Consider the following 10872-nt stretch of genomic DNA (forward strand, 5'->3'; position numbering starts at 1 on the left):
CTTACCAGCCTCCTGAAGCAAACTGCCTATCAAGCATGCAGAGATCCCACTGCCTGTTACATTTTGAAGGTCATTTCTCAGTTGGATAGAATTCACAAAAGGTCACCCGTCTGACGCAATTTGAAAATGGCTATCTTCCAGAGAGGCTGTTAGTCTGCTGGTCCCCAATCATGTCATCCCCTGACACCACTCCTGGATTGGTATTAACTCTGCATACAGGTGACTAAAGCCTTTCTGTGACTCAGGCAGGCCTTCACGAAAGACCAGGTGTATTGTGCACTGAGTTTATTCAGCCAGAATCCCACAAAGTTCCTCTTCACATCATTTACACCTGTCTTCTTATCTGCAAAAAGTCAAAGGCATTTATTTTACACACCTTGACAAAAGTAACATTAATTTTAATTTTAGAATCTCACACCTTTTGTGGGGTTATCAGTTATCATGCTGTCATTACTTGATCTGCAGCAAAATTGAATTCTGCAGCAAACCTTTAGGAGTCTACTGTCTGCAGCCCACGTGCAGTGTAGGAGGCAGGATGCTTTCCACCTCAGCCCAGAAGCATTGCCTCAAGAGTAGGCTATGTCTAATGTGAACAGATGCAGCTAGTATATCTATATTAACCTACTAAAGGCATAATGGCAAGCACTCAATCAGTACCACAACATACTGATGAAGACGCATTGCACAAACCTTGCCTTTCATTTTTCAGTTTGTTTCTTATTAAGATAAAGAACTAATTGTTTTTACAATTACAGAAACCCACAATTCATATCTGTATTAAATCAAGTATTAATTTTAATACTAACATACATAAACATATATACTCTCTCTCTCTCTCTCTATATATATATATATATATATATATATATATATATATATAGTTTTATGTATATTAGTATTAAAATTAATTTCTAATAAACTCTCCGTTTAGACTAGAATGTATTTGCAACATTGCTTCCCAACAATTCTGTCAGTTTCCTTATTTAAATGCCTCAATTGTGCTCAGTGCTATTCTCCACAAACTGACACCTTTGCCTGAGTACAGTCAAAAATATCTATTTCATATATCACTGAGAAAAATATGAAAAACAACAGCTCCAAAATAAATAAATAAACCCAAATTGTGCAGTGGTGATGCACACAAGTGAAATCATCAATCATAAGCCATCTTCCATCATGTCAATGAAACCTTAACCCTGAAGGCCTCAACTGGATGAGTTTTCCAGATAAAGACTCCCTAGTAACGTGACATCCTGACCAGGACAGGGGATTTGGCAGGCAGGTATTGAGGACATAAAGGGAGGCAAACTCTAACTGCTTAGTAGCTGCAAAGGGAGTTATCTAATAGAACATGCGTTTCAAAGGATAAGCAACGTATCGAGAATTTCCACATTGCAGACGTCCAGGCAGCTGTTTTGGGGGTTATTTTCCTTTAGGGCTGATTTGAACATTAAGAATTCTGGAAGACTGATATCAATATTCCACATTAATTCCACTTAATCTCAGTAAGTAAAACAACTATTTTCTAATCATTCTAAGACCTACATTTGCCAAGCAATAGAACAGAGAATTGGCATCTTAGTATGTAATTCTAGTACCAGCAGTAACCTTAGTAATGCATTTCCTATAACCTATTTTACTTTAAAAGTGTAACAAAAATATATAAATATATCATTACCTATTATTAGCTACATATCTATACATATATATAGCGTGAAAAAGAGAGAATATGAAGGTTACATGAACATTACAAATGCTGTACACTGTTCTATATTCTGCACTGCTGTGTGTATGTGGGGGAGGTTCAGCTCTCTTATAAATGATTAAATGAAGCCATGATTGTTTACCACCTTAAGTGCGTAGTTAACAGAGATAGATAATATTAGTAAAAAAAACAATATATATACCAAGTTCGAGTCACTGTGCCCCGCCAAGTTCTCAGTTGTTTTCAGTTCCTATCTGTAATTTGTGAATAAATGCATCGCTCTGTGTTTACTAACCACACACAGAGAAAAATGACAATCGACTTCTGGTTGGATGCCAATCAGGAGAGAAATGCACATTCGTTTTGTCTGAGTAAGTGCAGGTTAATCCTTTAAGACTTTAGTAATGCAGTCCTATTTGATTACCTTCAGGAAAATAACAAAACAAACTAAAAACTTTGGAAGTCTAGCAGATCTAGCACAGAGAGAGCAATTCTGTAGGCCTAGCTCACAGTAGTTTTGTTTTGAAGCTAATTAGAAGCTATACCATACAATGAATATGCAAATGTGCATGTGTGCATAGATATTCAATTATATATTAGTACAAAACCATCTGAGGAAAACGTGTATATCTGTGAGCCCTGTACATTCACAGCCTGTATTAATCTACTGCTGGATGATGGCTGTCACAAGATGTTTTCTTTTTGTTTCTACAGTGCACCAACCTGTTGCCAAAATGTTGAGTTTTCAATTTGTAATGACATTTTCCTTAGAGCATATATACAATATTTACACATGACAAGATATATAAGGGTTACACTAACAAATGCTCATAACTACATTTGTATTGCTTTTATATATCATCTATTCATATCATATAGATTGTTTATTAAGTGCTGTCCATGTTACCCTATTAGAGAGTGTAACGAACAGTAGACTATCTCTATATTTGAAATGTTTGGAAAGTCTTTTAGCTGAGGTTTAGGGTAAATTGACTTTGCAATTGTGTAACGCTAACTATATTATATGACATTACCCTGAAGTCAAAACTAGTCTAATTCTAAGTCTAATTCACTGAAAGACATACCTTTATCTGCATGTTCCAGGAGTTCGAAAAAGTATTAGTAGTAAAATGCAACAAAAAAAAGTCTGAGAAGAAGACAATCGATACATACACACACACATTCCGATAATTATAAGTTTATAAAGATAAAAAAGGAAGATTAACAAAAAAGTTGTGATTAGAATGAATACAAAATATATGAAGTCAAATGTTGAAGGCAAAGAGATTAGTTTTTCTGTGCAAAACACCAAATTATCAGATATCCAGGAAATTTAATTAAAAAGCACTGACATGTCTGCAGAAAATAACCAGGATTTCTGTAGACACTGTGGAAAATTGTAGAATGTGATAACAAGCGGTTTGTACGAAACCATTTTGAAACCTGATTTGTACATTTTGCACCATTGGAGTTTTATACATTGATTTATTTCACGGCACACGTTTAAGTAACATAAATACTAACGGGCACATTAAAGAAATTGTCTAATTACCCCACACTATCCTCCTTCTTTAAGAAAAGTAATGCAACAATGTTATGCTGCCCTATATTCTTAACTAGGTGAAAATGTAGTGAATACATTGGTGTATGACTATACCGGGATAGAAATAAATACATTAACACATGCAAATTTAATAATTTATGATATCTGCATTCATGAACCTCATTCTCTACGTGCACCTGTTTGTAATGTGTGAATGTAAACGCACCTGGATGCATTTGCAGCTGTGAGTCTGAAACATTTAAATCCTATCTGGAAAAGTACTATTATCCTCTGGGTACCTCAGATAACCTGTACATACAATATTAGTCAAATCATGTGTTACTCCATCTTGAACTCAGAAATCCAATGCCTAAACCAAGACAATTACATCTTTCAATACACAGGTAATATAATATACATACTATACAATGGGAAAACTGGAATAAGGGACAAATACGATTATCCATGCAGTTTATTACTGTTATTATTATTACTACTATTATTATTATCTGTTGCAGCAGCGGTTGTAGTTACAGAAATACCATTATAGTATTTGTTTTTGGCTTTCAATTCCTTATCTTTTGTGGTCATAATATTACAGTGCCCCAGCAGGGGGTGCTAAAGTTTGGCTGAGGAGGAGAACCGATGCCTGTCTGTGTGAAAGCCAGAGTGACTTTACTTGGCATACACCTTGACAGTATTTACCGCAAGCTGGGGAACACTCTATGCTAATTCAGTATTTGTTCACTTTTCACAATTGACGGCAGCCTCTGAGACTGCTTGTGTGTGAAGTCTGTTCCTGTTTACTATGATAATGTCTGTCAATACTGCAAAACACTCAGACTTCACTCACAAAATCATAACCGTCTGACATTTCAACATCGGACCAAGGCCTGCTATAAACAAGTCCTTTCATTTCATATCTTTTGCTGTCTCTTCACTCTAAATATATTCTGACTGTGGCATATTATAAATCAAACAGTTTATTTTTTTGTATATTTTTGGATAATAAACTGACCGTACAATATATTTATTCATTTAAGGCTCAGAGATGTCACATAATTGGTTATAATAAGTAAGCGTTTTGGATCAATATCACAATATGTATTTCATATAATGACATAACTTCTCATCTCCTGTAGCCGGAGATAATCCAATAAGATGATTTGAAAAATGCAGATTAAGTTCATTTCAGACCTTCCAAATTATAAATAATTACCTATTTGAAACAATAATGGCATTTTTTTTTTTCCCCGAATCCCATCCCCTCTAATGAGATGCTAATATGATGCCCAGGGCAACAGGGTTAATGGAATCCATATTTTCAATTAAAATCTTTCCCTTTTAATCCACAAAGGATATCTATGTGATGGGTGATTGTATAGTATTGTCTTGAAAGGACCTTGCGAGTCCGGTGTAAACATCTGCACATTTATTTAAAAGTTATTTTTCTTTACCACAGTGTTCTGAAGATACTTTTTTTAGTTATAACAATAAAGTGAATGTCAAATGTATTTGTTTTATTATCTAGCTATCTATCTATATATATATATATATATAGAGAGAGAGAGAGAGAGAGAGAGAGAGAGAGAGAGAGAAAGAGAAAGACAAAGAGGGACAGACACTTAAGAAATGAATAAATCTCATCCTTCTTGCAATCTCCTTTTCAATTGTAAATCTCACAATAATACCTCCAGTAACTATTGTGACAGCATTAGCAGAAGGATTGTACTCTTCAACCTTCAGTCCATGTTTAAAGCCATTACTGACAGTATACATTTCATTTGTGTCACACCTAATCTCAGATTCTGTAATATTGCTGAGAATCAAAGGCATTTGAATTGCCCATACTTGCCATTAAGGTAGAGGGTTTGAGATGTGTTATAATTATAATAATACATACATCATTTTCAATGTATTATTGTCATTCAAGCATGTGTTGTAAAATTTGTGTAAAGAACATCTTTAAACTACTTTGTTCAAAGATAGGTATAGGAATGTAATTACTACAGTCTGACACCTGAGAAACAAAAAAACACCTTTTTATGTTTTTTTTCATCACCTAGTTTGGGACATATTGTATATTTACTTTTGCATTCCTTTGTGTGTAGAGTGCTATGCCTCGAATATTTCCATACTGTAACAACCTTTTGTTTCCCAGGAATATGCCTGTACTAAATGAGCTGAGGTAAAATGATCCCACTGCAAGTGCTGTCCAATCAACATAATCTGACCTCCATGGGGCTGTTAAACTTGCATTTCCTTCAACATAACATATCATTTCATTTGACTTTTTTTTTTTTTTTTTGCTTTTGTTTAAATTTGTTCTCTTCTGTACAGACAACCTGGCTTTGTTCTATGTGTTTCAGTGTTTATAACAGTTTAATTTGATATCCGATTTTTGACAAAATCTCATATTTCGCAAACATGTCTACCAGAGACTTAATTTGCATAAAAACAAATCCAACAGCTGGAATAATGTCTATAATAATATATATATCCTGTTGCTGGAAACGTTACAGATCACATCAGAGAATACATTCCCACTGCCGTAACAGAACATGTCAGTTTTCTAAAGGCATTAATTAAAATGCTGCATAGCTATGAGCGTTTATTGGCATTTGAATGAAAATCTATCAATAAGAATAAAATGATGATGATGAAGATAGCAAAACAACAGCTTTAGCTATGGAACACCCTGGGGCCTTTTTTCCCACCTCCCATATTAGAATCAGGTGAAAACTTGCAAGCTGCTATTGCATCTTCGAGTCGCAGAACGCATCAAATATCAATCCACAGAAAGCTGTCACCTGTCCGTGAAGGTACAGAGGACCTTGTCTCTACAGGTATGTTCAGTTTAAAAAAATAAAATGTAGTGACATTACACTGATATAAATGTCAATAAGATGTGCTGATTTACAAAAAATAATATATATATATATATGTGTGTGTGTCTGTGTGTGTGTGTGTGTGTGTGTGTGTGTGTGTGTGTGTGTTTTCACATTAATTATAAAGTTACACAAATAAGTGCTTCCTTTCTGGTTGAAAGAACGTGGTAAATACTATCAATATGTGTTTTTCGGTTTTGAAATTAATTAACACTGTAAGTAAATAAATGTATTCATACACATACATAATTGTACTCCTCTTTGAAAATAAGTTCTGTGTCAGATTGTGTCAAAATTATTGAAGTAAACTAGTCCATGAACACTTTTCTAGGTGTTCAGTGAAACACCTTTTTTCTTTTTTCCCAGCCTTAAATTTCCTCACACATATATATTTTTTTCTGCATTAGGTAGCCTAGTATTATGTCGGAATGAATCTCCCCTTTCACCACTTACGGGAAGACTAAAAGGACCTGTTGATGAGAGCATTAAAGATCATGCACAGTAATGCATACAATAATCATTTGTTATTCACACTTATTACTTAGTAAAGCTGACAGCCAAGGCCATTTATCTCGACTTGCACTCTGAGCAAAACGAAATCCAGTAATGCACACTGTCTAGTTATTTTCCTTTCTATAAAACGAACTGGGAACTATCGCACAGGTGCTTTGTGGTTACTAACACTCTGTCCTGATGTAATTTGTAACGGCAGTGAACTACGGAAACACTTTTGATATTTCTGAAAGTCAACCGCAGTCACACTGCCATTTGGACAGCTGAAGAGCAGATGGAGAAATGCAGACGTATGAGTGCAAGGCAATTAACAACAAATTACCTGTAAAACTACCTCAGTCAAAACATGGCACAGAACATTTTAACCGCTGAGTGATGGATGCGCACACAGGGATTCGTCACGTCCACTATAGACAAGTGTTCTCATACAGGGAGGCTTTAATACAGGTTTCACAATTTCTACTTCCCTGGGAGAAAGTGTTTGATAACACTGAATTACAATCCAGCAATAAAAAGCAAGGACTTCAGCCATCTTTTCGCTGTTGAATCCTTAATGACAGGCTACCACTGACATAATATGAAGGATTTATTGGGATGTTACTCTGGGATGACAGACAAGGTTAAAGTGTTTTCTTTTTCCCTGTTCTTTTTTCCCTTCATCCAGATGCACTGCTGTCATTGTATTATTTCCACAGTGCGGTGAGGCCGTAACAAAAGAAAACAGCATTATCAATAATGCCAATCAATGAGAAGGCTGTGATGTAGAAATGTTTGTATGCACTTAAGGCCTAGGAATGTATCTCACTGAGGGGTATTTCTTAGACTTGATTGCTAGTTGGAACCTACAAACCCCACTCCTGCATGGTTAAGTACACTGATGTAAAAAGTATTGTCTTAAAGCAGTTTGTGGATAGAAAAAAAGTCAACACTGAGAAGCAAATGTAACTTGTTCTTGTTTTTATTTGCCCGAAGGATAGCATTATTTATAGTACTACACTTGATAAATGGAACTATATCTGGCTTTCATTCATTTAGGTGATGATCTTATTTCTGTTTTCCCCCACGTATAATGTATTTTTCTCAGCATCTACTATATGATTTTGTATACAAATTCTGACTTCAAGATTTCATTAAGGAAACTTTACATTGTACGTCATTTTTGTGTTGTGTTGGTTTTTTTTTTTTTTTCTTTTTAAATTCATTACAAAATCTCTACACTGAAGGTTTACATAAAAATATATAATACCTGTCTATAATATCAAGTTATCCTATTTTTTTTAACTTGTACCAGAGAACATCTCCTAACTATTGTAAAGTAAATATTGCTCATGTTTATATTTGCATTATCATAGTAAATAGTGTCTTAAACATTTTAGTCTTAACACTCACAGGTTAAACCCTGCCTTCAAAATAAAGATACGTCATTGTCAATATGTTTCTTTCTCACAACAGGATGAAAAATAAATTCTGACAAGATTTTTCCAGGAACTTCGAGTGAATTTAATAGAAAGCTTTTCTGAGGAGAAATAGAGGAGATATAGGAGAAACAGGAAAACATAAAAAATAATTAAATATTATGATGTATGTATTATCTTTCTCTTAAGTGAAAAAAGTTTTTTTTCCAAAAGTTTATCTGCTCTAGTACAATTTTCAGAATACATGGAACACATACGCTACAACTTGAAATCAATCAATTATTTTTGTATAGTGTCATGTAGTTTTTATATGTTTGTTTCATACATCACAAAAAGGAACACAAAGTCAGTTACAATATAAAATACTATAAGAAATAAGAACAGAAGATGTAAAAATGAAGACTGTGATAACTACATATATTAATTACAAAAATAATGTATATTTTTCAGTCTCCAAAAATATAAGAAACGATTATTTCATATAACAGTTTTAGCTGGAGTAGTACAAGTAAAAGCAGCACACTGTTCTATAATACAGATTGCTAACAGGCTGCGATGGGATATAAAATAATGTATTCCGCTCATTCTCCCATGTATTTGCTATGGGACTCGTATGAGGGTTGTGTGCGATGGACGCTCCGTGGTATATGTGATAAAAAGGCAGATACAGCTCAAGACATTCAAATACTGATACATGCCAGATAAGGTCTAAAAGAGCTAGAAATCAAAGACAAATCAATTAACACACCAAAACACAAGAAAATATATTACAATGCAAGGTAAATATACCCAGGAAATGTTAATTTATTAGTATTTCATTCTAATACGTAAGAGACCTGTGTAAACACAGATCAGACCAGTGGAAAGAAGCCTGATGTATTTGTTTGTTTATTTATAATAATGATAAAAATAATAATACAAATGATAAGAATGATGTTTACTTCTTCTAAGTTTATAAACACTGGGATGTAATGCCTGTAGTGATACATAAGAAAGACCCTATTGGTCACACACAAAAAGTGCTTTGGTGTCATTCCTTGCATTAATAAAGGTAATGTATACAGCATGCAATTTAGTGTATTGAAGATACTGAACTAGAATGTCACTATGGACAAAAAAATAAATACATAACATACATATACATACACACACATACATATCAATCTCTTTCCTCTACTACCAGTATCATATCAGCATGATCACTGCATCCAGGGTGTACAGTCATCAGGTTTAATTTCTTTTCATACATGCAAACTCACTCTTCCTGTACCCAGTTATAATCAATGCCTTGATACTGTGCATTTTCTTTTACCTTTCCCTTCCCTTCCTTCACATGACCCGTGAACAAACTGTAGTAAAACGAGACCCTGAAAAGGTACACCCGCAGATTTGAAACTGCTGTTTCCCCACACAGAACCCTCCGCTCGCTCCCTCAATAAAGAAAAGCAGCACACAATCTCAACACGGACAAAATGTATAATCCCATCAGTCGCAAAGCTAAGGGAGAGCGTATTCTTACCTGCCTCATTAGCAAGCGCTTTCCCCCTGTTAGTGCCAGAATGATGCATCTCTCGCCTTTCCACTTGACCGTCCGTCTCAAATTACAGATGCCAAAATCCCTCTCTTTGTAATCAGAACAAAACAAAACAAAACCAACAAAAAAAAAAAAGCACACTGCTCTGAAGTTAAATTGGATCTTTTGTCTGTCTTGCTTAGTCCATTCCCAGAGGCAGCCGGTCTTTAGAAAGGAGAAGGGGAGGGGATGCTTAAAAATAAAGACCTCCTCTCAGGCTTTTCGTCGGAGTAAATAGAAAGAGAGATCCTTGCTCAATCCCAGCTCTGCACATGACTGATGATAGCCCAAGTGCCTGGGAGCTCTGGCTACAGCTCTGCTAGGCGTGAGTGTGGAGACAGAGGGAGAGAAAGAGGCAAATCATTGGAATGTGACAATGCGTGTTCATCAAAGAGAGAGAGAGAGAGAGAGAGAGAGAGAGGGAGAGAGAGAGGGAGAGAGAGGGAGAGAGAGAGGGAGAGAGAGAGGGAGTGAACGAGAGAAAAAAAACAGCACAAAAAAAAGGGTGCGTAGAATCAAGGTAAAATCATAATAATGGAACTTTCACTTTACCGTTAGATTAATCCTTAGTACCATCTTAGAAACCGTTTAAATGATTTATACAGTGAGCTAGATTCTGCATTTTTCATCATTATAATTCTTTTGTGTCTATTTTCAAATCCCCCTACAGGTGTATTACCATAATGCATTTGTTCAGGATCAAAATCTATTTAATGTCTGTAAAGATGTATAGATCATACATTACAGGACAAAATAATGAATGCTGCTTGGAGTCCACTCACATAAATACAGGAATAAGAATGAAAAAGTTTGTAGAAGATACACTGATAGAGTATAAAATCAAAGTCTGCTCCAATGCATTATAAAATGATTTGGATTGTATTAACAGACTAGTATAGCATCAGCATGTATACTTAATATGCTACAGAGCATACAATCAATCTAACAGATTGGCTTTTTTTACTTGAGTGAACCATCATGGTGTGTCATCAACAGATATGCCACCAACACCTGCTGAAAACAATACACCACCAAGCAATCGGGGGCTTATTTACAGTATCATAGACGCACATCTAATATTCAGTTTTTCGAGAAAACCCACAGCATGGCATTGGAATAAACCAAACCTGGTGTCATCCCTTACTAAAGACATCCTCTGGAGAACACCCAAGCTCGATGCTGTGAGAGGAATTAGGGTTTTGTGCTGAACCGAAAAACGGCTTTAAGGTCAACCG

At 35.1% G+C, this 10872-nt stretch overlaps 1 protein-coding gene across 1 annotated transcript in view; it reads right to left on the minus strand.

The window, feature by feature from the left end:
• Positions 1 to 9986, minus strand: part of LOC136763088 (teneurin-2) — a 213857-nt gene extending 203871 nt beyond the window's left edge. Inside the window, exon 1 of the mRNA XM_066716811.1 lies at positions 9584 to 9986. Within this exon, the coding sequence (XP_066572908.1) occupies positions 9584 to 9632 (49 nt within the window). The 5' untranslated portion in view covers positions 9633 to 9986. The remainder of the gene's footprint in view (positions 1 to 9583) is intronic.
• Between the last annotated feature and the right edge of the window lie 886 nt (positions 9987 to 10872).

The sequence above is a fragment of the Amia ocellicauda genome, chromosome 11, assembly GCF_036373705.1.
Source record: "Amia ocellicauda isolate fAmiCal2 chromosome 11, fAmiCal2.hap1, whole genome shotgun sequence".
Classification (NCBI taxonomy): Eukaryota; Metazoa; Chordata; class Actinopteri; order Amiiformes; family Amiidae; genus Amia; species Amia ocellicauda.